Source organism: Strongylocentrotus purpuratus, unplaced genomic scaffold (assembly GCF_000002235.5).
Source record: "Strongylocentrotus purpuratus isolate Spur 01 unplaced genomic scaffold, Spur_5.0 spur5_scaffold_5, whole genome shotgun sequence".
Lineage (NCBI taxonomy): Eukaryota > Metazoa > Echinodermata > Echinoidea > Camarodonta > Strongylocentrotidae > Strongylocentrotus > Strongylocentrotus purpuratus.
Window position 1 is genome coordinate 43488381 of NW_022145611.1, and position 27887 is coordinate 43516267.

At 36.9% G+C, this 27887-nt stretch overlaps 2 protein-coding genes across 4 annotated transcripts in view; one reads left to right on the plus strand and one right to left on the minus strand.

Moving 5' to 3' along the window:
• The window catches only part of LOC100891566, a 37590-nt gene extending 19700 nt beyond the window's left edge, over positions 1-17890 (minus strand). Inside the window, exons 1-2 of one of the 3 annotated variants that reach the window (XM_030998886.1) lie at positions 17699-17890; positions 16572-16994 (exon numbers count right to left, since the gene is read on the minus strand). In XM_030998886.1, coding sequence (XP_030854746.1) covers positions 16572-16965 — 394 coding nt within the window. In that variant the 5' untranslated portion in view covers positions 16966-16994; positions 17699-17890. The other 2 variants (XM_003729300.3, XM_011666558.2) reach the window with 2 other exon arrangements.
• Positions 17891-17952: 62 nt separating this feature from the next.
• Positions 17953-27887, plus strand: part of LOC588134 (autophagy-related protein 2 homolog B) — a 41403-nt gene continuing 31468 nt past the window's right edge. Inside the window, exons 1-3 of the mRNA XM_787833.5 lie at positions 17953-18250; positions 24341-24521; positions 25002-25160. Of these exons, the coding sequence (XP_792926.3) occupies positions 18083-18250; positions 24341-24521; positions 25002-25160 (508 nt within the window). The 5' untranslated portion in view covers positions 17953-18082. The remainder of the gene's footprint in view (positions 18251-24340; positions 24522-25001; positions 25161-27887) is intronic.

Here is a 27887-nt window from a genome sequence, read left to right on the forward strand (position 1 = left end):
CAGTGGTTATATACATGTAAGTTAACAAGTGTTAATGAATCAAGTTTAAAATGAGAATGAAAGATGCATAAGAGGCATACAAATCTCAATCTATGATTTAAAACTCAAATGTGTCTTGTTTTCTCTCTCTCCCTCTCTCTCCCTCTCTCTCTCTCTCTCTCTCTCTATTTCTAACACTGTGTTTGTCTTCTTCTTTTAATACTATCTCTATACAGAGTGAAGACAGACATCATGATAAAGGTTAAAATCAAATAGCTTATCTGCTATCTACCGTAGATAGGTCTCAAACATTGATTCCACATCACCTCGAAGAAGATTTTTACAAACAAACTACTAAGTATATTCCATATAGGCAAATCATATAAAGTATAAGTCATCCGTTTCAGTCTCTTCTCTTGTTTCTCTGTCTTTTTTTTCTCCAATTTTTATGTCCTTGATTATTCATATCTTGAAATCTAATGTAAACATAATTGTATTTTACCTAATCGATTTTTAAAGTTATGCCTTTGTATGCATTAATCTTTTGTAAATTCAATTTGTTTCAGCTTCTGGCTGCTATTTTGAATGTACGTTTTTATCAATAATCCATATCAAATCAAATCAAATCTTAATCCTATGTGAAAGTTTATAACTGTACATTAATTGTATTTCTAAATTGAAGAGCTAAATAATATCTGGAATTGTATTCACTTGAATTGCAATATTCTGTCAACATGCCGCATAATGATAAGTTTGAGAGACAAATTTACTTTTTAAAAAGGAAAAAAAGATATACACCCTGTATTTAAAAAAAAAAAGTATTAAACTATGGATATGTTATGATCTGAAAAAGATAATGTACTGCATTATTTTTGTCGGATGTGACTCTCCGTTTTTTTTTTCTTCTTTCTAAATCATTCAATGCAGGTGCCTTATCAAACAAACTCCTGCTTTTAATGGATTCTAATATTGAATTGCGATGTAATTGTATTGATCTATATAATATGGTATTGAATCATTAATTTTTCTTGTTATGATGTTGATAAAATTAATGTGGAAACAAAAGACCAAATGGAATTAAATGGAATCGTAAGCAGAGATGATTAACGATTAGTTTTAGCGTGTAATCGTGCCTCATAACATTACCCAATCCTTCCTCAATTGGCACGACTACAAAAGTCAATGACAGTTTTTGCACTCTACCCATTCAAAGTTTCGCTTGCTTTCATTCACCATTTCACCTTGGCTGTGTTTAGATTTTCAACTAGAGCAAAGAGAAGAAATGAATAGGTATGAAAATGATGTGATTTGTTTAGGGGCGCGTGGGAAGCTTTTTGGAGTTTTGTGCCGCTCAAGGGTGAGTGTTTCGGCACCTTTCTGTTGTGGTGGATCGGTGTAGAGAATGCGAGAGACCTTACAACGTGAATTGGACCGAAACTACCACCACGTGCTATAATTGGGAAGATGAGTTAATATGAATGATCTTTATCATTTATTATCGTTGTCCAGGAATCTACAAATTAAGTCCACCAATCAGACGCATGCATCCAAAGTTATTAGTATACTCTTATATCTGATTAATTCTAAACTGATTACATAACTCAAACAATTTTTATCAATTTATAACGACCTGTAGTCTGTACGATGATCGATTATCTCTACAATGCTGTTTGACTATATTGAGCCATATTTCTCATGTGTCTGATTTTATCATTCTTGGAATAAAATGTTGTTTTCAGAATGTTCTTATTTTTTCTCAATTCATCTTAGTGATGATCGGTGATAAGATCAAAGTCGGCTAATTGTAGATATTACATCGATGTACAAAATGACACAAATGTGACCTAAGGTTCAATTACAATTCCAATACAAATGATTTTTTTCTTCAAATTGAGACATTTCATCCACACAAAGATATCCTTTATCATTATGCTAGCAAGATAACATCTTTGTAGGCTAATTTCCCAGGATCTTTATGTTGATTGAAAAGTGAATTGTGTTTTGCAAACTGATATCATTAAGGGAGGAGTAGGATGAATGAAAGGTTGGTTGTGAGGTGATTTTAAATCTTTAAATTTTCTTTTCGTCGGGGTAATCTTATCGCCGCAATCAAAATTGGATGGTTTGAACACGTCTGTGTATGATTTGAATGATTGAGACTGGGAGAGAGAGAGAGAGAGAGAGAGAGAGGAAGAGAGATAGGGAGAGAAAGAGAAAGGGAGAAAGAGAGAGAGAGAGAGGGAGAGAGAGAGAAGCAACAATAAGTGTCACGTACAATTTATGGAGTATACAGAAGTTGCCAAACAGAACAAAAAACAGAACAAAAACAAATAGTTTTATAAAAAATTCGAAAGGAAAAGCTGTAAGTATATTTGATAAACTACGACGAACAATTACAATAATGATTAATTCTAGGGAATAATATGAACGATTAAAATTGAATAAAATCGTCTGGTATAATGACCCATTACACTAATGTAGAGTTTCTTAAAATACATTTGCTATTCACAGCTGTTGTATGATTCATTTTCTAATTTACTTCCCAACTACTCATTAGGACGCTGTAATTGAAAATATTGACTTTTTTCAGGTGATTTCGAAGATTTCTTTTTAATTGAAAGAACAAACGCCGGAGGATATGACGAATTCAATCACACCTCATATCATTAGAAGCAATTCCAACAAATTGGTTATCTTTCAATCAAATTTTTAATCCCACATTCAATTTGCAATAACGCACTTCCATTCAATATGATGAAAAGACCAGAGTGAAATGGACCACATAAATTCACTTCTATATTAACACTGTCAGATGTCATTAAGAAGCACAATATGAAAGGGCATTGCTTGTATCGCAGTGACTGTGAGAGGAAGCTTTTTTCCCTTATCATCAGTAAGAAGATGAAATTACCATTAAAACTTCATAGCTGACCCAGTAATCTCATCAGTATCATGGCTTAACAAACTAAATCTGAAGGCAGGAACATAATAAATAGAAATGAATAACAGCGGCATTCTAAAGGAGAAAAGTCGATTAAAATCGAAACTAGCCGTCACATCTCACTTGTCAAAATCATTTCTATACCAGGCTATACAAAAAAAAATCCAACAAAACATAGTTACATGTATTATAAGATAGAAAATGAATGGCTATTACAATAATAATCTCACCCTTCACAATCAGTAAAACTAATGCTTCAACTACAATTGAGATTAAGATCTAAATTGATAAAAAATTCGTTCAGGATAATTATTCTTCAATACGGTTAACACACAAAGAAGCGCAGTTTGATATGCTTTTAAGGTATTACACGTAGCAAAATGAAATACATTTATGGAAATAAACTGAGACCGATCATACATGTCGAATTTTCATGGGAATTTATGTTTTACAATAATGACAATTGTTTTCAATGACATTGTTACTAAATATCATGCGAATTTTCCCATGTTCCAATTTTAATTCATTATTTGAATATTCTTATCGACATTATCTAAATCAATGATGGATTCGTTCTCTATACACTTCCAAAATGTAAAAGGAATTGAGGGAATTGGTAGTTATTGTCGAATGTTGCAATCTATATATAGCAAAGGTCTTTTTTCCACATATTCAGACGATGAGGTGATTATTTTTAACTTATGTATCGTATCTCAAACAGTTTGAAGACAATATAACATTTCATTTTATAATAAAGTCTCAAAATGCAAAGCTGGTAAGTCGATATTCAGATAAGAGACCTCAGCTTTATTTACAAAACTGTGCCCAACCGCTCATCACAGCCGTATTATCAATGAAGCAATAGCGTTAATAACTAAGCTCACTGTTATGAATCAGTTTCTCATACCGTGTGTTTTCTCGCTTCGCTCGCTCGCTCACAGAATCACAAATGGCGCCCCCCCCCCCTGCACCTCAACGCCAAGTCCCAGAAAAGTCCCGTATTTCGGATTCCTAAATTTGATCACCTTTATAACTATTTTTGTTTGACACCCCAAGGTGTGATATAGGATAGGGCCGGAAAGGCAGCCGCTTGAGCCGGGAGAGTGAGGGGTGATTACTGGATGAGAGAGGATACAGCTCGCCAGGGCTGGCTTCCATATGTTTCTTCTTATTTTACACAGTTCAGAGAGAGAGAAAAAGTTGACACCAAGTGCAAAACTCAACGCTGACGTTTCTTTTCAAATAAATTACATCTATTCATCAAATTCATCGTCATCTCGTTTTATATATTTTTATGAATTCCTAATTTGAGAGTATACGTGATGGTCTTCATTATGCATTGCAAAATCAATTTGAAGCTAAGCTATTGTATTTCCTGGTACCTTGTAATTTGTTTAATTATCAATATTTTTAACTGTCATTCATACGATATCGAATCAATGATGTAGACAGAAGCTAAAAGAATATAATAAGCAACCTCTTTGCCATCATTCACCCTGCTGCTAATCTTGTTCAAGAAATATGAAAGCGAGGACGAGGGCAATCTTTGTAGTGGTCATCGTTCATTTTCGTTCAGACCAAGGCTTTCTCTAGTAACCTTCATTATATTTCATCTTTACGAGGAAAAGAAACACGTTCTCAATCTGGCTTTGATCCATGCCTTCTATATACATGGTTCATTAGCCCAATGACGAATTGGTTAGAAACACAAGAACGGACGTTCCAATTTCACGCACAGTTAGCGCTTAAATATCATCGCATTTATTATCCCTCTCTTCATGTTTTCAGCTCCCATACCTGTGAGCTTGGAGTCAAGAAATACCTGTACGGTCATTCTCCCCTTGACTTCCCCACTTCATAATTCGATATCGTGTCAAGATTAAAAGTGAAAACGGAAATAAGACTGGTAGCGGAAAGGACCATGTGTATAGCATAGGATGTTTTTGATGACTTAAGCAGCCCATTGAAACTAAACTTACCCCCTTAGTCCAAATTAAGTCTACACAAGATTCATAGCAAATATTTCCTGAAATAGAGATGCACTTTTGCTCTCCTTCCTTGTTTTTCAGTTACCATCTATAAGATAATGGATAATGTTCATGGTTTGCAACATTTGGAGTCAGATGATTTTCTTTTATTTGATGAGATACAATTTCTTGTCATCACAAGGGGCATGAAATGCGAGGGAACTAAGCGACCAAGCGGGAAGGGGGCTTTGAAGGTAATCTCGATTTTATAAAAAAATCTAACTTTGCATTCTGCATGACGCCCTTTAGTAATTATTTTGCGTAGTCGCGATGTACAGACTGATAATTTCAAGTTTGTACATAGGACATTTGCTTTCTAGTTTGATATTAAAATCTAAAACCTTTTCTCCTTGATAATTATGCAGCGATTTTTCTAAATTTAGAGGGTACGACCCCTTCAACATTTTGATCTTGAGTTAGTGAATTATTTTTAATAGAAAGCTTAGGGTCCTATAAAACAACGTGCTGCAGCCTTTACAGAATAATTATTTACACCCTTTTCTAATTTTGTCAAATTTCCCGGAGGAGAACCCCCTGTAAAATTCCGAGAGGACGTGTCCCCTATCCCCTGAGATATAAACTTCAATGTATGAATACCTTGAGGTTTCATAGATCGTTCGCACGAATCCCACATGATTTGAGTGTGTGGGGATGCTCGTGGTTTCTTTTTCGAATTTACGTTTTCCGTTCACCATCACGCACCATCGAGAACAATCAAGCTCAGAGAGACGATAACAGGAACATAAAAAATGAGGGTCAACCTGCCAAACTCGTTAAAGACACCATACTTTCCTTGAATATCCGTATTAGCAGCAGGCAGTTTAGCACTGACCCATAATTTCCTTGAGAGACGTATTCAAAAATAGGAATTTAACCCATATAATCAGATTTTCAACAACAAAAATCAAAATCAAAACCGGTATTACTGCATCACAAATTTCACGGTTCCACATGAAACCTTTTCATCTTCACGTTTTGTTCAATTAGTTCTTATTTTCAATATTTTACTTTGAAATCTCTTCAATATCTGTCTTAAAATCAAAGCCAAATGCCTTTTATTTTCATGCTAGAATCGGTACAAGATATCTTGTAACTCTGCCCTGTAAAAAGGTGCATGTTGTCATTAATTTTCAGTTTTATTAATTGAACGATTCCATTGACGTCCAACATTTTCATTTGGATACCAGTGCATTAAATAAACAACAACAAATAAAATAAAATAATATTTATAAAAAAAACAAAGAAACGAACGAACACATTTTTCAGTGGCTTTGATTTATTTTAATCTAATTCTCAAAGACAGTTAAGAGCTGCTTTTATATGGTTATGTAGAGATAAAAAGTGCATTCTAGATGTACGATAATAGAAACCGAACATATACATGTACATCAAACTAAAATGATGTACACTTAGTAAACATGATCTGTAGTAAACCTACAAAATAATACATCGCTCGGAATATAAATTTAGTAACGACACCATATTATACATGCGACCTTCATTCTTTTACAGTATAAACCATTTAGCCTATAAATACACAATTCAAGTACACTTTGGAAGCATTTGACCATAATTTGATTGAGCGAGCGGGAAGCGGGAAACATTAAGTGCTTAGTTACAATGAGAAGCACGACAAAGGTATGCTTTGGACAGGTGTTTCCCCCTCCTATTACATAACGTGTTTCTACGTGGCGTACATACATGCAGGCGCCATGGTCATCCTTGAAGAGTGTACTTTGATCATTGCTGACTGGTCAACATCTATGCGTACGTGACCACTGGTCAATTGTGGCCACAAATCTCTTCTCCTTCTCATAGCAATCCCTAGGTCATTCATTCCCAGGTCTTTAGAGATTCCAAGGGACTGGCATTCCAAGGGGTTTTTAATCACGTGTTGGTCAGTGATTGTGTAACCGATTACAACATGTGAGAACACGTGAATGGTTATGAGATGGAAAATAGGGGAGAAGGTGAACCTAAAAGAAACTAATACCCGAGACAAATCTTAAAAGTTGTATAGATATTTTTAAGTCCATTAAAAACAACTCAACCTATTTCTACACCATAATATTCTAATGCAAAATGCTTTACCACATTCGAGATTTCTCTCTTTGGAATAACATACGTTTCACAGACGTGAATGCATGTTTTGACTTTTAAGCGGACTCTGTGATCCAGCTCATGACTGTGTGCCATAATATACAAGAACAAGCAATGTTTCCACAGAATCGGAGATCCATGCAGGGAATACAGCCGCATGCTGATTCCCCACATGTCACCCTAGCCCACCCCCTTCTCATTTACTCAAGCCCTCCCTCCTCTAACATTCTAAAATGAAAGACGAGGGAAAGATGGTTATAAGATGATGAGGGTGATCGTCTAAATGCCTTGACATCGAGAGAGAAGGACCTCAATTAAATTGCGATACACATAGGTTCGCATGAGAAAATATGATGAAGGGCACTATTATTGGGTCATCCTTACTCACACAAGTTTAGCCTTCGTCGTATCTCGCACCAGTCACGTTTTCAATCTGTCATAATACACGTAGCTATATAACTCTTATAGATACTCACTATTCTATAAGATTACTCAACAAATCACGTAATTCTTCAAAGGCAATTCAAATTCTTTAGTCTTCATATGAAATAATATCACGTACAGTGCATGATTACTTTAAAATAAAAAAAATGTTATCATTATTATTTAAGTTAATGTCGATCTGAATTAACTTTCTCAAAAATATGGCATGCACAATGTGCTTAAAGATTACTATAGTATGTATGCACATGATAGCACATCCACATTAATCGAGTAAGTTTATTATTATATAAAATTATAAAAGCTAATCTTGAGCTCTGGTATGGCATCGCATGTCGAGAGAACATGGCTTTAGTTCATTCTGGATTGTTTATTCTGCAGTAGATTGATTGTTTGAACATTACTCAACCCCTATACAAGTTTCGTTGGATTCTGTGAGAATTTATTTTCTATCATTACCAGAACTCAAGCTTATCTTTTAGAGTACCTTAGTGTATGCCAATATCATAAAACTGAAATGTTATAAACCAAAATGAGATATCTTATTATAAACGTCAACCCTTCTTTAACGATATTAGAAAACACATTCTAAACAAACTCCTAGACTCACGCGATTTATGATCAACCGTCCAGTAACTTTTCTTTATAACGGAATTGAAGTAAAAAATCAGAATCTTAAAAAGAAATGAAAATGAAACGTGTTTCGTGCCGTCCTCATCGAAGGCATTTTAAACAAATGAAATAAAAGGGGAGTTTACTGGCAACCTCTTTTACGTGTAAAAATAAATTTCCATGGATGTACCCCCTGCTTGGCGATAAAGGACATTTGGAGTAGTGTTGCCATAGAGATACCTTGTCAGACCTTGGCTGAAGCATCCACACGTTCGCATTGACGAACCATTTAAACCATTTCACAACCTCTATTCATTTAAATTGTTTACAGTACAAATCTAGAAGGTAGAAAATGGGGTGAAATTTTTATCTAGGGTAAAATTTGTCTTGTCTGTTTTCTAATACCTCTGTAGCAGCCTGACTGACTCTGTCATAATGCGCAGGCATATTTACATTCACTGCATTATGCAGTGGGGGAGACTTTCTGGATAATAACAAAACATCGTGTTTCATTACAAAGCCAATGACCTCTAAGAGTTATGAATCTGAATGAATTCGAATGTGAACTTGGCGATGACTCAGGCACTACTTAGCATGGAAACGTAATACCAGGAAATATTTATTTTCCCCGATGTTCAGCGATATTCTCATCCAAACTAGGATAATACTTGGAAATTAATAAGAGTTTCTCGCGCTGTTGAGTTAAGTATGTTTCACCATACTGACAATAATCATCTCATGAGTGGATGAAAAGCGGGGGTATAATAACAGCTATCTGAATTCGTAGGCTAAAGAACGAAGGTAGGCCTAATAATTTTTCTTTATCCCCCATTTCTTCGCTCTTATCCTTTTCTCGATATCTCCCCCGTACGTCTTCATAAAACACTCTAATCTAACTCTCTCTCTCTTTATCTCTCTCCCTTCCTCCCCCCTCTCTCTCTCTCTCTCTCTTCCATGCTCCCCTCATAATGTTGCTGACCTCCCCTTTCAGACAGAATCAAAATAACGCGTCTGCTTGAGTAGCCTACGTGCTCGTTTCTCAAAGTTATGGCCAGCGTATAATAACGGCTTCAATGTCGTCGCCACAGGGTCACGTGTCCTCGGCTGCGGCCAATGTCGTTCCCCCTTACCCGACGTTTCAAGTGCGGTCAATATACATCCTTGCCGTTGAGTGATGTCAACCCTGGATGAGGTTTGCCAATAAGTTACTATGGTTACAACTTTTGTTGTTCAACCTCTTAATGCTTTCAAACTACTATGTCTTCTCTTATTATTAGTAAGTTTTCAATTAAGAAGGGGGCATTGCGACTTCAAATGAATTAATTCGCAAACTATATGATTATAACCATAAAGATGTAAATTCATAGCATTTATATTATAAATCGCTTTTTAATTCGTGCCTTTATGTTGAGAAAAGTTTATCCATTTTAGTTTGGTCTCTAGTATTGTGAATGACAGGCTTTTATCATCTGCAGTGTCGTTTCGTCACAATCTTGCAAGCATGCTTGATGTGTACAATATACTTCTTAAAACGCTTCGTTCATCTTTCATTTCTTTTCACAACTACTTACCATAATGAGAGAGAGAGGGGAGAAAAAACTTATCCCCCCTCTCTCTCTCTCTCTCTCTCTCTCTCTCCCTCCCTCCCTCGTTTTTTCCCTCCCCCTCTCTCTTTCTCTCTCTCTCTCTCTTTCTCTCTCTCTCCACATACTGAAATGTGCCAATATTGGTGTAATCCATAATATAGTCGTATCTGTAACTAAAATCTTAAAAAGCAATTTGTCACCGATACGCAAGTCAGGTGGAAACGGAATTGTGCGATTGTGTTTTTGTTATACAAACCGATGGTAGCATATATGGTTTCGGGAAAGAGGTTTTTATGTGGATTATGATTGGATTCCGTTCAAATATTTCTATGATTTCAACTCTACGTGACCTACGCTGACTTTGTTATTTTGGTCAACGAGGTTAGAATATTGAAGATTTTGTCCTCGACGAACGACTCCCGACTAATCATGACAAAATAGAATTCAGGTGTTTCAAGTCGCTGTATGAAAGGATAAAAATGTGTATTTTGCTGGTAGGATTCGTAAGAGTGTCGTGCTGCTGTGTAAAATAAGATTCAGTTCAAGATTATTCAAATAATATTAATTTTCATCTTCCTTTCATCATCACCAGGATCGTTGGGAAATCCGAAAGAAAAAAGAAACCACTTTGGAATGATGAAATGATATTGCCCCAGTGAATTGAGATCAGAGGAAATGGTAAAACGTAATTGGCTTTCAACATTACATACCTAGAATGAAAAAGCAGTTTAAGGACCATAATATCATTATCTAAACCAATCGTTCAAACCTGATCGCAACGTTGTGAAAGCAATTATGATTTACTATTTCCACATTTTCCCAGTATAGCTTCCTGAGTGAGCTGCCAAAGGGATTACCCAACCAAGTAACATATCACATGTTACTTGGCTTGACCATCAATTCACATATCAATTTAAAAATATATGATAAATTTTGAGCTCTCATATTTTGTCAGGTCTATGTAAAGTTCTCGATCAAACGAGGACATGGTTCAATAGCCCCAGGTGTTAGAACGACCTACGTGCTCCTAACATCCCAACAGCTGCTTCTTCGACTCTAACAGAAATAAAATGTATAAATCATTTCATTTTTAAATAGACATTCAGTGTTTTATAGCCTTGCTTCTCCTCCCCCCTCTCTCTCTCTCTCTCTCTCTCTCTCTCTTAATGCTCCCCCTAATTTCTCGTTCTGTGCTTGCCCCAATCTTTCATCATGTTTATAGTACACGAAAACTTAGATTTTTATTTTGCCATGTACTTTTTCTTGTCCAGCACAATCAACGAATATTTTTTGGGGGTGGGGGTAGGGTCCAAACATATTGTGAGTAAATTTGTCTGTTTTTTTTCTTCTTCACTGCTTAATACATCAAGCTAAAGATAAAAATTGTCACGACAACAATTATATAAAGTTTATTCCGATAGTTTCGCGTCCTCTCTTCATTCCTTATATTGGTCCTTCATCTGCACAATAACAACCAACAAAATTATACAAATTGTGCATACTTTTTTTTATTTTGATCATCAGTCTGTACGAATGCAATTGTATAAAAGGGAAAAGTGTGCTGTAGTTGACCCACTAGCATTATTTATACGAAGGGGGAAATACAGACTATCAAATATCATGCAACCCCCTATTCTATTTACAACAAAAATCGGACTAGAAAACAGGAATCAATTTACTTGACTTAATAGATGCATAAAGCTGTAGTGAGGCAGGAGGGTATCGATGGTTCTACCAGGTGCAACACGGGGTGCGACACACCCTATGATACCAAGTCATCTTGATATAAGGTCCCAACAGATGCAACCAAATCTTTGTTCCTACTCCCTCGAGCAAGCTCGACATAAAAGTCGGCAGGAGTTACATAGTATTACCAAAAAGAACACGAAAACCATTTTCTGTTTCGAGGCTATCGTAAGGTTCAAACACAAACACGGCCCGGCCGTGACCGCCGCGACGGTCTATAGGGACCTAGACCCTTGCGAGCTATTGCCAACAAAACTATGCCAATAATCGTTAGAAGTAAAATTGCGTTCCACTTCTTCGTTTTTTCTTTCGTTTCTCAGCTCTGTCCGAAAGTTTAGGAACAAAGCAGATTCTTTACTACCGACCTTGCTCTAAATATGATGACAAGACGAGAGTCGAGATATGTTTGGTATCACGTGTATAAACGTTAATGTTAAACATTGAAGATTAGAGGTCAACTAATATAATTTCAGCATACTATTACGAAAATACACCTACAAGGTCTATAATTTGGCAAGCATACATAACATCCTTATTGCACTCCTCAGTTTGGATTGAAAAAGAACAAACAGGAAGGGCTATAAGTTAATAACGATCAAAAGACACAAACACATGACTGAAGATGGAATGATCTGAAGGATATACTTGGCAAAGATTCCTCTTTCTGTTTACGCTATATTCATCAGCACTGATCACGTAGGTGGTCATCTCCTGGTTTTAATCATGATAACTTAATGGACACAGATAAAGTTGTTTGGATATTTCATCCATTTAAACGGAGAGATTAATGCCGCCCCATCCTCCGCCGCCGCCCCTGAAAAAACCCACCGTTACATCGATTTTGATTTTAAGATAAAAAGATCTGTAACCACCTCAAATTAACCTCCAAAATGACGCTTTCAACACGCTCCCCATTTAAAGAGACAAAGATGCAGCAGCCAACGATCATCCAAAAACTACCCGCTCCGAGAAGCCAAGTTTCCATTGCTCCCCCAAGTTTATCCATTTTATGGATACGCCACTACTACAAATTCGCAAGTTTTAGTTTTGTATAATGATGTGGATGAACATAAGTTTTAGAATTGACATGAACAAAAAGATATAACTTAATCTTTGACTTGTCTTCTCTACCCAGTGGTCTCAAGTCATACTTTAAGCGGGTATAAACAAAAGATTGATTTATAAAGATGCATAGAACGTATTTGCTTCAAACCACGACGGAGAATATAGGTCAAAGGTATCGTGCTATATAGTGTAGCTCCTATCCTTCTATCCGATTTGCCTACTCCGCAAGAGGCTGCTTAAAATCAGATGTTATCAAGGAACCTTTTGTCAGCAGTTCCTTTATTAATATTTCTGGTTTGACAGCTCTTTGACTTACAAGAATAATACAGACGACAAGATATATTGTGCCTTGTAGAGGAATCGGTGGAAATCATAGAGGTTGAAAGGCCTCACGGCATAATTATAAAAATAGGCGGCGCCTCGCTTTGTAAAGATTACATTCTAGAAATATTGTTATTTTGTGATATTATTCGCTGGAATATAATCATAACCATGAGCGATGGTTAGAAATGAATGATGCTGACATTTGGTGAACAACAGGGAAATGAAAGCGGTCGAATTTGGGAGTCATTCACCTAAAGTATGGTGTCTTTGAAGGACAGCTAGAGAAAGGTTGTCGAGCACGTAAACCCTGACCCTAACCCAACCCGTCAATACCAATGAAGAGATTGAACACGGGAAACACGATGAAGAAAAAATAAAAATAGATGTGGAGACAAATTTAACACAACCGGGCGAAATAGGGTGGTGAATAAAGTCACTTGAAAGAAGAGGTAAATCATGAGTTAAAGAAGTGTTCCTTTTAGTACCTTCTTCCAAATTGCTAAGGGAACCAGGTATCGTTTAAGGAAGACATGCATCGAAACAAAAAAAAATATGAATTATATTGATAGATATCTGAATTACACCCTCCGATTTTTATTTCCTTATAACATTTTTACACGTCGATGATTTTATAATTGAATTTTTAAAAACGACCAAACCCCTCTGAATTTGCCGAAACCGCATGTTCCTCTTTTAAATCACTCGCTTGCTTTGTTTGCCTTCACTTTTTATCTTCACGTGTCTCTCAGTGAGAATCATCGTAACGTTTATGTTTTAGCAAAGCAAAGTTTGATTTTAAGTATACTTTCGTCTTTTATGTTATGTTAAAAAAAATCTATATTCTGCGAAAAGCCTCCTTCTTTCACCTTCATTTCAATTTTCTCTCTTTGAATCAATTCAATCATTTTCATTAGAATTATCATCGTTTGCTTGGTTGGGCGTTTCAGTATTTCCAAACAGCTTGTTTTTTCTTCCTTCCATTCTATCTCTTCTTCCCTCCTTGTATTTCCCTGCCAACATATTCGTTTTCTGCCTTTAATATCATGCAGCGTTACTGAATGGTTTTCTTTTGAATTCAATATTTGCCTTTAATCTGTGATTTGTGCAATATCATTTATCATAATACTCTCCTGATGTTGCAGTGCGATTTAAATTAAGCCTTCAATTATAATATACAACCGATTCGGTTAGATCTTGTGAATGGTGTGTGTACAAAGGATCGAAGACGCATCATCGTCAAATAGTATTTAACTTAGTAGAGTGATATTCCCTATAGTTTTACAAACAATGCTTTATGACAAAGATGAGTAATTCTATCAACTCTCTCAAAGTGAGTAGTACAACAAGAAGCCCCAGGGGAGATGTAACGCCACATAAATTTACAGTCTGTGTAATGCCCCGTATCAAACTTAACAAATAATTCCACCTGCGCGTTCCATACTCGGCTAATGGCAAATCAGAAAAATAATAAGTTGTAAACAGCTTTGACATGTTAACAACCTTGAATTTGACCTCGTAGTCAGATAGTAAGTGGAAAATAATAATTGGTAATTCAATTTGCAGCGGCTGCAGGCACGAATTTGCCACTTTTCATTCCTCTAGCTCGACCTCCGATTGAAATATGTTTCCCCAACAACTACTGAGTGATGATAAGACGTGAATCACTTTAGACTTAGCATGGACACCCTCATTACGTGAAATATGTTTGTTCCATCACTGGATGGACGTTTTTAAATATACTGTGACCAGATTGATACTGTATGATTACAAGATACACAGTACACTATAACAGCGAGAGTGAGGTATTTATTTGTGAGAGTGAGGTAATTATTTATGCGAGTGAGGTATTTTTTGTCTAAAAACAGAAAAAACGTACAAAGTATAGTCTAAGTGAGGATTTATTTATTTATTTTATTTTTATTTTTATTTATTTATTTTTTGGGGGGTGGGGGACCAGCGGATGGATACTTCGATCACTTTTAACAAGGAAGGAGAAGTAGGAAATTAAAGTAAAAGAACGATGGCAAATAGAGTAAAAACAAAACGGAACACGGGTCTAGATATAGAAGAGCATGCATGTTGAATGAATCGATTATATATATAAAGTAAGAAGGAAACAGATAGGAGACGCCTACATCATGTAGGGCGTCACTTATTTACGCACAGACAGCAGGTGTTATTGGATGCATAATATTTTCGGCGCTATGATTCTAAATTAATCAAAACTTTGTCTGCAAATATGTTGCGTTTATTTTACGGTGTAAACCTATGAAATATTTCCATGAGTTGGGACGGATAATACTTAACATTAATAAGAAAATGATGTAAAACAAGTTAATCAATTTCCAACGTTAACTAACGACTTAAGGAAGTAAGCTGAGCGTATATAACTCTTCTCTATTATTTTCTTTCCTTCTCTCCATTGCAGGACGTGTTTATGATGTGCGCTATGGTTTATGTAAACTTAGTAATGACGATGTAAGTTACCACATTAAAAAAAAAAACGTTTAAAGCAATCAATTAAAATATAGTAGCAATGGATGAAGTGAAGTATACTTTCAAAGAGATTGAATGGTTGAGAAAAGGTGCCTTTCTCTCTTCTCTCTCTCTCTCTCTCTCTCTCTCTCTGTTCTTCTCATTTTTTCCCTCTGACTCTTTGATAAATATTACTAGAGTGACAAGATCTTTGAAGTTGATAAATAAATAATTCGAGTAATTCCCTTCTTCAGATTTTTGTTTATATACACAATTTGTTCTTCTGATCGCTTGTGTATAGGGCTATATAGGCATTCAGTGTTTGCATAAATTGATTGTCCAGTTTTTTGGAACGTATGAAATATATCATTGCAAAAAATAGAGAAACATGAAACGACACAAGCTTCGATTTTCGGTTTGACAATCTCGTATAAACAGTTCAATACAGGTAAACATTTTCTGAGATAACCACTCAAGAACTCATGTGAGACCTCTATATCTTTCTTTTTTTGTGCATATTATTTACAATGAATAATGTATGCCGTAACCAATAATATTTTACATTATTATTGTTATCCGCCTACATTTTTGAGTACATTGTTTGTTCTATTTTATATAAGTAACAACATCGAGTAGATTATTTTAAAAAGCGATCACAAAAAGTCAAGTAAAAGTTTCTTTTATAATCAATTCTCATGTATTTCTATCATCATGACATTCATAAGACCCCAAATCAATTGATGTTATTCTTTCTTCTCATCATACCATATTGTTGTTAATTGTGAAACGTCTTTAAAGGCCAACACCTTTAGTATTGACTGGTATTTGGAACTGACCAGAACCTGCTTCCAATATTTGAATTGGGCGTATTCAATATGTTACCATACTGAAAATAATATTTATGTGATTATCTTTAAAAATCTAAATTTATCCTGCATGCATTTTTTTTAACGAAATAGCATCACGAGTGTAAATTTCGAATTGTTTTCATTTTTAGCAAGTGCCTCCCTGATCCAGTGTTGACTGCGAATGTAGTATACACAGTGCAGTTGCCATTCAAATAAACCAACCAAATCAATAAAGATATGATAAAACCTTTAAATGTTCGAATATAGGCTACCAGTTTGGGTCGTTTTACGACTATAGTCTGCATGGATTTTCGGCACCATGAATTACATTTCAAAAAGTATTAACAAATCAACATTCAAAACAGGGCCTAAGAATCTTGAAAAGTTGTATGTAGATGAATTTTAAAAATGATTAAGATGGACTTACCTCTGCCCTTCTCCATGGCAAAGCCGAAGACGACGCCGGAGGCTGCCGTCATTAGAAGTTTGACGCTGACCGGAAATTCAAGTTTCGGCGCTGTGATGGTTGACGACGCTGTTATTTCGCTTGGGGCTTCCCCGTTTACCGAGTGTATGATGCCATTGGTTGCCGTTCCGTTCACGAGCCTACCTCCGTGGTGCTTGCCGTCTCCATTCTCATGATATTCATGAATCAAATGACCGTTTGTGATGAAACTTTGCTGATCTTTCATCTGTGGGGATACATTTATGTTCGCCGATTTCATGGACGGCACGTTTCCGTTCGCATCACAGGCTGGCTCACATTTTAAAGATCTTTGACGCGCTTCTGTCGTCAGCGTAATTGATGGTGCCGACTCCATGATTCCGTTTGGATCAAGACGAAGATAACCTACCGATAGGAAAAATCAGAATGAAATAAGATGACTTTTTCGGCAATATACAGGCCTGTTAATCTTTGATCACTTCTAAGAATCTACTTTGAATATGTTTGTGAACAAATAATTGGGGATTTAAGATGAGCGGAGTTAGAATTCAGACTCAGTGGAGCACTGTTTGATCAAATTTGACAAAATAAAGAGTACTTTGATGCTGACCCCGAATGTTTGCTCTTTACGTTACTTTTTTCCGCCTCGTCGCGAATAAGGTTGAATTTGAAAGTCAACCAGCGACGGACAACAGGGCCTACAGATCCGAAGGAAGAGAGAAAATAAAGTAAGGACGATCGAGGAGAAAACGTGCTGTGATGAAAGACAGGATGGATACCAGTAGAGGGAATTAAAGAATGCGTGGGCAAGAGAGCAGAGTTGGATGCCAGATACTAACGAGTAAATCGAGAGTTGGGCTGATCGAGAGCTGTGGGCGGGTTGCTACTGAGTAAAGTTGAAGGAAAGTAGTGAACTCGCGTGCTGCTAATCAGAAACAACTGGGAGGTTTCTCAGGTGAGATGGAACTAACTTCTGATAACTTTGGGTCGTGCAGCCACTTTTTGTAGCTAAGCAAGAACCACTTTAATTAGACATCCAGGGCAGGCGAAAAGCGCTTCATTGTAGAAACAGACATGCGCATTACGACGCTCTCCTGCACGTTTCGTACCTGCCTGCTGAACCCTGACAATAATGGAGTTAACCGAATTTTCTCGATGACTTCGCGAGTGTGTCCTTGAGTTCGCATGAACTTTTTCTTCGCTTTTACTACTCAAACGCTTACGATTTGTGCGCGAGCCCGAATTAATGATACACAATGGTACGTAAACGGCACCCACTCCTCAGGTCTGCCACTCTTAAAAATGGGTAATGGAAACAAAGCGAAACAAAATTAAAAACGCCCTCTCTCGGTTATGTGAAAATTCATAACAAGTTTATAAACATTGAAAATGGCCGAATGACGTGAACAAACTCGTGGGGGAATCCCAAACATCGAACAATAGTGGTTTCTGCTTCATTTTCTACTTTATATTAATGACATTTATTGAAGACAATGCCTTGGTACTTCCCTTGGCCTGATTATATCAAGAAAAAGGCATGCAGGTATCTACTTCAGCGATACGTCGGCAATTTCTTAGAGGAGAAATTGACTCTCGATCAGCTGAGTGTGGACATTTACAGTGGCACTGGAACAGTAAAAGATGTGAAGTTAGACGTCTGGGTATGCATGATTTTTAGATTTATTTACATAGTTTATCTCTTGTAGTAATGCATTTGTGCCATATTTTTCAGACTCTCACCTATCAGTAGTTATGTCATTAGGTCATGGTATCGGGCAATCATCTAGAATGACAATTGAACCCTGTTGTTCATAATTTCCAAGTGCACTAAAAATTAAAGGCAATGACCATGCTGACTAAGTTAGATCTAGACTTTTTCTAGGCCTATTCTATACACTATGTGGCAAATATGTACTTTGTCTTTAGCTTAGGGGTGTAGTCCTATATTATTTATGAGCACTAGCAATCTGGACATGGGACTAACGTGTCACACTCACATGCATGTAGAAAAATATTGCACTGCACAGTCCTTTCATATCAAGGATATAAACACGGACAAAACAGAGTCCTAAAAAATAAAGACCGTCCGCATTTTCGCAGACTATACTCATTATCGACCGCGCATTTCCGATGCGAAAAATGCATTCAGCGATGATGCTCCATGATCGATGCTTGTCTCACTTACGCAGCACAGAGATTCTCGCGTTATGAACGTAGACGGTGAAGTGGGGGTATTTTATCACGCGGAATCTGTTTTTTCGCATTGCCAGTACGCGGATCAGTAACCCTACACTAGCAGAGCGCCAAAGAAAAAAGGCTTTTGTGGATGATCCTTATTTTTTAGGATGCGATTTGTCTGCCTTTACGAGGGTATCCTTATTCTCGGACCAGCGCCCCTACTGTTCATATTAACCATTGCACTCAAGTAGCAGATGCACGTAATGTAATACGCAAGGGCAACTGTGTGCTTTGAAATCTTGACTTCAGAAAATCACAGCGTAGGCATAAAGATCGGACGATGGACTGTGCGATGTACTTGTACATGCATGTGACACAATAGTCTCATAGTCTCCAGTCTCCAGACCGCTAGTGCTAATTAAAGAATATCTTCCTAAAATGCACATCTCCCGATTATGTTGTGTGTAACAAATTGGAGCTGACAGTTGTACAGCCCTACACAACAGTTTGCTTCCCATATATCCTGTGTACAGACTTTAACAGTTTCACATTGATGTCCCTAGCAGCTACACTGCATGCAAAAATTCCATATACATAATTCATGAGGCAGCTACATTCATAAGCAACAACTTATCGCATGTGCATAAATCTTTTATCACACATATCTTACACCATCTTACACATCACTACCGGGAAATGCTGTGAACCGTGGACGAAGTTTAGTACTTGTGTGTGTGCGCGTAGGTAATCACCAGCAACCGCGGACCACTCCATAGAAAACTACATTAAACCGCGGACATACCTCCTATGGGATGATCCAGGTAGCGAGCGCCTCTCCCACGCAGTCAAAAGGGGGCGCTGTGACATTTCGCGATACACATCGGACTGATCCAGTCGATGTTGCCTACACGCTGTGACATAGATATTCAAATGCCCCCTACGTCGTAAATTTGATACGGCGGAACCGGTATCGCAACCGTGGATGGTCCCCCATTGCAGGTATGTCCGCGGTTTGAGGTAGTTTTCTATGGAGTGGTCCGCGGTTGCTGGCGTTTACCTACGCACACTCACACTTTGGAAAACTAACATCAAACAATATACATGTCAAGAATCCATAAAAATATTTCACAATATTTTACAAATTATATAAAAATTAGTCAAATCTACTGTTTTAGAATATATTTTTTATACCCTACTTCTGCTAAAACTCTAATTAACAGGTTAAAACTGTCCAGAAAAATGATAGGCTTTTGTAAATGATGCTCGAATGATCTTTGTATCAACATATGAGGAATGAGGTAAATAGCGCAATGATGTCATTTCTGAACTGAATTGTGGGACTGGCTTTCAGTGAATTGAGTAGAAAGAACTTGATAATGATCCGAGAACAAAACAAATGGGTCCTATGGGACCCCCTTAACCCTGCCACACCACACTATCTACGGGATCTTCATCACCACGATGGCGAGGTGTGGACTTCAAGGTATATTCAAGGTATTGATAGCAAATCTTTGTCGGCTGCTACGGTGCGAACGGACAGCTGCAGCACAGCTCGCATGCATTCGTCGCTGAACGAGGCATGACGTCATGCAATCAGCCCCATTGCTAAGTAAACCGTTGTGTCCTAGGGCTAGACTGATTTAGTTAGTGAGCCTCAAGTAGCATCCTCTGCTCTGGCCCATCCTGGGCTTAAATATATTTCATCAAACGCACAGTTTAAGTTGCTTAATAGTTATTTGAAAATCATTGAATGCATGACACCATTATAATCTATGATTTTGTATGAAATACATTGTAGCCTTAATTGGCACTGACACCCCTGTGTGAAGAGTGATGTAAACGAAACCTGACCAAAACCGCACCCAAGGAAACAAGGAATGCTATAGAGTAGTACTAGTAGTAGACATACAAAGCATTATGAAATCAGTCAAGATTTTAACAAAAATTGTGAAAATTTGATATTGATGATAATGATTTTACTTACCCTCAACCTGTTCCTGATGATAATGAGCTAACATGCGATTTACAAAACCGCTGACCTCTCCGTAAGAGTTTACGATGTTGGTTCTTCTGCAAACGCAAATACACATGGTACTTGGTACTTGGTTGGGTAATCCCTTTGGTCGCTCGCTCAGAAAGCTATACTGGGATGGTAGGTGAGGCGAGTAACTACAAGGCGTGTCATGAATCGCTGGAATGGTGTGTGGACAAAGCACTTGTTAATTTACAGTAAAATATATGCTAAGTCCAGTGTAAGTAAAAACCAAGCTAGTAGTAAGCTTATATGATGTGAGAACCAACAGGGGGCTGCATCATTCTGAAGGAGGGTAGAGCAGCCTCCTTGAAGTAGTATGAGAACTTGAAGGAGTCGATAGTTGCAACAGTAATTACATACTTCAGGTTGTAGTCTTGCCTTCCAAAGTATCTAACAGGGATGACTATAGTTGGTGCGGGTACGGAGACAAGACAGTGATGGATCTTGTAGAGAAGGGTGCATTGGTCGAGGACTCGACGTGTGTGAAGCGTGTCCCACCCTAGTGCTGCCACAAGAGCTGATGAGATCATGGTGTACATGTACAGCTACATGTATACAGTAGGCTCACGGTTGCACCATGTGAGAGGGTGAAGGGGGAGGAGAGGACAGGTAGATCCTCTCCTACCAACGCCATAGTTATCTTTAGAATTATAAGCTCAAGAAAGATTACCAACAGTTCTTTTCAGGACTCCCCAATCCTCTCACATGGTGCAACCGTAAGCCTACTGTATTTCTACATCACCATACTTATAAGCAGCATCTAATGTACTTAGCTGTTTTCACGTTGCCAATTTAATACTTACTTTACAATAATAGTGATTAGGGTAAAAGGGGCAGGCATGCAGAGAGGTTTTTAAAGTCAGCAAACTCTGTGCTTGCGCCTTAGTACACTAACTAATCCTTGATATTGTATGCGCTGAGCACTTACTGTTATGTCTAGATAGAGAGTGCGCATCAGTATTACTGAAATGTGAATTCACCATGATAAAAATAGAGAACTCCTATGTGCTGCAGAATAGATAAAAAACATGGGAGGAGCTAAAGGAAGGGCTCATTACATGAAATCATTATCACTACATGCATCTTCAATGGCAATGTGGATGTGACAGACTGTGAGATTACCGGTAGGATAAATAGTTAAGAAAATGCAATGAGAACAGAGCATAATCAAAGTGATACAATACCCCCAAAAATAACATTACTGTAGCTACAATTGAAGTCAAACTGAGCTGGCCTTGGCTTGATTAGTTATCAGCAGTACCAATTAAGAAAATTCTCATTTCCTCTCTGATATGATGTGGACAAAGTGGAAATAAGAAATAAAAAACAATAAATATTTTGTCCTCAAAGAAAACTGACCTAGATACTTGTTTAAGTTGGAAATTGTGATTGGTGTGTAAAGTAAGGCACGTTCAATGTCGCCTAGCTGATTTAATCTGCAGACACCAAGGTACAGGTGTGTATCAATGGGTAGATTACGAGCAGAGAGAGAGAGAGAGAGAGAGAGCTGTGTGTGTATGAGAGCTGTGTATGGCATCAAGGAAGGATATAAGACATAGACAGCAGACAAACAGGATTTTACATGCCATATAATGGAGATAGCATACACCAATTTCAAGGTGAAAATATGAAAGAGACAGTTAGAAAAAGGGCACAGCCAAGGTGTAAAAAGGCTCTGAAACATTGGATGATCTGCAACAGATACCAAAGGTGAAGGCCCTGCGCTTTCTCTGCTTGTAGGTCTTTGTACTACAAATACTTTTTTCAGTGTTCAGTGACTTGTTTTGAAGTTTTCCTATATACCGGTATATAAATATATATATTTGGTCACGTGCCTTTATTCAGACATGTTTTCATATATAGGGCTATGTGTATGAAGGTCATCGGGAGAATGGTCAACTCATCTTTTCTTTTAGTTTGCCAGTCCATCTTATAGAGTCTGGACTATTGTCTGAACGATAAAAATATGATTGGAGTTTAATAACGAATATCATGAAACATTAAGGGCAATGGGAGCCAAAGTACATGTACATGTATATCATGGTATATATATATATAGCAACATACATGTTCATGAATATGTAACATGTAATATGAAACAAAATAAAATTGCAGTGTATCATAGACAGGCACATTAACTTCAAAAGATACCAGTACTTTCCAGGCAACCACACACAAATTAATTTGCTCAAGAGAATTTGGTATGCATGCATGTGCATGCAACAATAACATTATACCGGTATATATATATATATATATATGTTTAGAGCTGAAGAAACCACAACTATCTTGCATCTTACAACCAAGAGAGGTGTTATCTTACCCTCAAATGAAACTATGGGGGGGGGGGTGTATTCTGTGTATTTAGCAGATAAACTCCTGATATGATACAAAGAGCTATTAAACAGAATATTAGAATATCGATATTCTCATAAATTATGAATTATAATGTTATTAACTATTAGATAATGAAAATGCACACTCTCACTTACTGAACATTAAGTTATTAGATGTAGAGAGCTATGAAGTGTTTCAAGCATTGAATTACATGCTGGAAGTCATTCAATCACTTTTAACAATAGCAAGCTCCATGAATACTATTATGAATGAAGCATTCTGTGATTGCATGGCTAATTCATCTCCAGTTTAAAAGAAGAATAATTCCATTACCAGAGCATTAATGGGTGCTTACATATATGATTGGGCTAACAAGTACAATGTGTGGGTCTACAGGTGTACATGTACTGCAAGAACCAGTAATGCATTTTATCCAGAAATCAAAATCGTTTTAGGAAAGTATGGGTGTTAATTACAGATTAAAGAGATTACATGTATGTTAGTAATTAAAAATGTTGTCTTTTACATTTGCACCCTTGAAGGTTGCATTTGATATGACTTGGTATGAACTTAGTGTTCCTAGAATTGTTTGAATGGATACAATGAAGTAAAAGTTGGCTGTATACCCTGGAAGTAATACAAGGTCCTTTGATCTTGGCCAACAGTCTGCTGTGGTTTAATACAAGTACCAAAACATCGGAAACAATATGGTTGTACTGTACTTTAAGAGACCAAGGATAGTCAAGGTACCGGGGAAGTTTGTAGAGAAGCAATTCAATAGGAAATGTGTATTTGGGTTGTGTAAATTCATTTCCATTGAATTCTGCAATTCTCCTTCATTGACGGTGATCATGTGTACTATTTCTATTTCTATCTTTAATGTTTTTCAAAGCAAAGTCTTGCACATATTGTGTACTTGCATGTGTACATTTATTTGTTTGCAGATAATGAAGTGGATAGTTCTACAGTATGTCATCTGTTGGGAGCCAAAAGGGAATTTATTCCATGTAAAAGTATATGAGTATATGAGTTAAGTAGACTTAAGAAACCATGCCCAAAATAATAATTAAGTGCTACAAAGTATTAGATAGAAGTTGACTGGTATTCAGTATTTACAAGGCATCTTTTGAAACAAAGAAAACCAATCTATTACCCTTTCATCCATCTCTATTGCTCTCAACTATTAATCTTATATTAACAGGCACTGAATGAGCTGTTGGAGAGCTGTGGAGCACCAGTAGAGATCCGAGATGGAAGCGTTGGAAGTATCTCTGTTGAGATACCATGGTCATCACTACTCACATCTAGTAGCAAGGTTGAGATTAAAGGATTACAGCTTACTATACAACCCAAGTACAGGACTGAAGATGGCTCTCCAGAAGGTTGGTAGTATAGTATTAATCTTTCAGTGGTGTAGATGTGGCATCAGTGGCAGTTAGACTAGATTTGCAATGGAATACAGAGTAAAAGAGGGTCCAAATCATCAAAACATTTATTTAGTTATTCAAGAAAAAAAAAGGTGATAACTTTAACAAACAGAATGTTTTAATTTTTTATCAAACCCTTATACTACATATGCATTGTTTATTATATGAAGATGATCCTTAAATTCATGAAAATACTAAGTGTTTTTCCTTCTTCTTCATAAGTCTCAAAATGTATAAATGGAGCTTGGCACTTGTTCCTCTGAGCATGTAGGTATTCAGTTCTCTCTTTTGCATTTTGTGAAGTTTGTTCTGAAGGGCCTTCTGAATAGTGTTTATGGTTATTTAATTCTTTATACATATTTGCTATCATGCTCAAGAGAGTCTCCGAGACTATTATTTGAATGTTTTTTCTGTTTGTTTGTTTGTTTGTTACAGGGAATGGGAGTATCAGTGACTCGATGTGGAGCAGTCTTACTAGTAGTATCATGCTAGCCCAGGAATGTCTCAAGCAGGATCCTACAGAAGGGGAGCAGGAGGCAGGGAGCAGTCAACCCTTTGAAGGACCAGAGCTCCTGGCACAGACCATTGAATCAGGTGGGTTAGCAAATCAATATCTTAAATAGAAATGTATTGAGGTGTTTCTATTCTGACAATGTTTGTAGGTTGAGCTGATTATTGCATAGTAGTTATATGGAGTTCTGCCTTTAAGCTGAAACTGAAGAGAAATTGGCAAGTAAAAAGCGATATTTTAAAAATTTGAAATCTATTACAGAATTTTTTTTTTAATATGAAAGCTTTATCGCGATACCTAGCTTTGAAAGAAGTGACAAGTCATTTCTATGCATTTGTCAAAATTATATATATTATTCATGTGTTCATCTCAGAAACATATTTCATTACTTCAAGAGAGATAAAGTTTGGTATCCTTTTTAGAAAGTTGTCCACCCATAGAAAGACTGTATACTACTGGAATAAGAATGAGAACAAATAGAGGGAGAGAGAGAGAGGGAGAGAGAGAGAGAGAGAGAGAGAGAGAGAAATGGATGGGGGGGGGGAGGGAGGAAGATGGCAATAAGAATGTAGGAGCCTAGAAGAAATGTTGATGACCAATGGTCTAGTCCAATCAGTCATGAGCTTGACCTGTAGTGACCTTGCCCTTAGGATGAACTATAAGCGACTGATTGATAGGTTTCTATTAATCACAGATTAAGTGTGGTTAACAGGGTTGGAAGGAGAGGAAGAAAAGAAGGGGGTAATGAAGGGAGATCCAGCTGGTCAATAGGTGATTGTCAATATCACTAGCTACTCATGACCATGACCTCACTCTCAACTTAGCAAGGAATGGATGAGAAACATTGAGACGTAAACAGATAGAGAGGAATTTGATGGGTGAGTAGGGGAAAGGAATTATTAGAGAGACATGGGGAGAGTTGCGAAGTATTGTGGTACTAGAAGTTATTGTCAAAACAGTTAGACAGTAAGATTTGAAAAATTAAGATATTTAGAGAATAAAATTACAAGACAAGATGAGGTTAGAGCAGATAAGAGGAAGGAGAGAGAGAGAGAGAGAGAGAGAGAGAGAGAGGGGGGAGAGAGAGAGAGAAAGAGAGAACAACAAACTTATTAAAAATGAAGAGGTCTATTAAAGTGGTAGAGCAGTGGTCTTGTTACTGAGAGGTTTCAGGTTCAAAACTCAGGTGATGCACTAGTACAGTTTGGCAAGGCATTAATCCTCATTACCAAATACCTTGGATAGGGCTTAGAGCTGTAGGTCCCCTAGTTGCTTACCTACACGTATATATTTGCTTTCTTTCCAGTCTGGTAAAAATTAATCACCAAACCATCCATTAATTAATGTACAAACTACAGAAGATGAGGGGGGAAGATATCAAAAATAAAGTTCAGGGCATTATGAGCATCAGCACTGGGGAGAATATAGAGATAACAATAATACCTTGTTTTATGAAGCAGCAGGAGCTCTGTACTGCTTCTGATAAGGAAAGAAGATATTGGCCAGTTAACGCAGAAACGGTTGGAGAAAAAAATGTAGCTGATCTTGTTTAAAGGAGAATAAAAAGTGACGGAAGAAAAAGTCTTTGCTAAATTGATGAAGACGACAATCTGACGGTATGACATCATTGCGTATCACTTGTGTAATATGGTTTTTATGAGCACACAGTAAAATCAGCGAAACAGATATATACACAAGGACAATTTCATGAATTTGATTATCATCTGTAGAATAGAAGTCAAACATAAGAACTAGGCTAAGTTGATGGTGCAACCTAATTCATTGAAGGGTATTCCTTGTTCTGACATAACACCTCTTGTAGAATACTGTTATGCTTGACCTACTTACAACTGAAGAGAAGTCATGCATGTCCTTCACTATCTGTGCCACGGCAGATCAGAAAATTATTTATCTCTGCATTTCCTGTTTATAGAAAATAAGATTTCTTTTTTACAACCTTTTGCTGGTTCTAAAGATATTAATGTATAAACATAATGCTGTAACCATGAACCTTCACATTAATTAATTCTTGCTTTCCTACTACACGGTGGATAAGTTTTGTGTAAAGTGTATGTCCTTGAGTTGCATGTACATGTAAATTGAATACCGGAGAATTGAAAAGAGAAAGATTTTGAAAGGCATCCAATCAAAAAGTGTTTTGAGTCTCTTAAAGAGAAGGTTGAGTTCTGGGAAGAGGTGAAAAATAATTTGTGAGCATTACTCATTCTTATTATGCAAGTGTGGAAAAACATCAGTTAAGACATGTTCCCTGAAAAGCATGGCTCTTCAAATGCCTTCATATTCTAAATATGCATGTAACATCGTAAAAATTGGGGGGGGGGGCGGCTTTTTACGCCACGTGTTCGTGTAGTCCCATATACATCTTTCTGTGCAAGTGTTTGTAACTTTACCAAGACTTGGCCACATTTCTTATCATTTTGATGATTCCAGAACCTTGCAATACACACAAATTCTTTTATGCTAGATGATTAATTTTTTCTGGTCGGTTCCACACCTTTCTTTCACAATGCAATCGCATGACCAGAACTCAACTTCATCTTGAATGTTTTCTTTATTTTTATAAAATTATAAAGCAGTCATTCAGTTATATAGCATGTATTAAATTGTTTGGTACGCATACAAAAAAAAAGTTTGGTCTATGGAATTAGTGATATACCTTTTACATTGTAGCTTTACATAATGATATATGTTATGTGTTGAAGCAAGATAAGTTTAATTTGTGAATGTGTAGGAGACACTGTGGATATCAATGGAGAAACAATTTGTACCATATACATGTATAATGTATG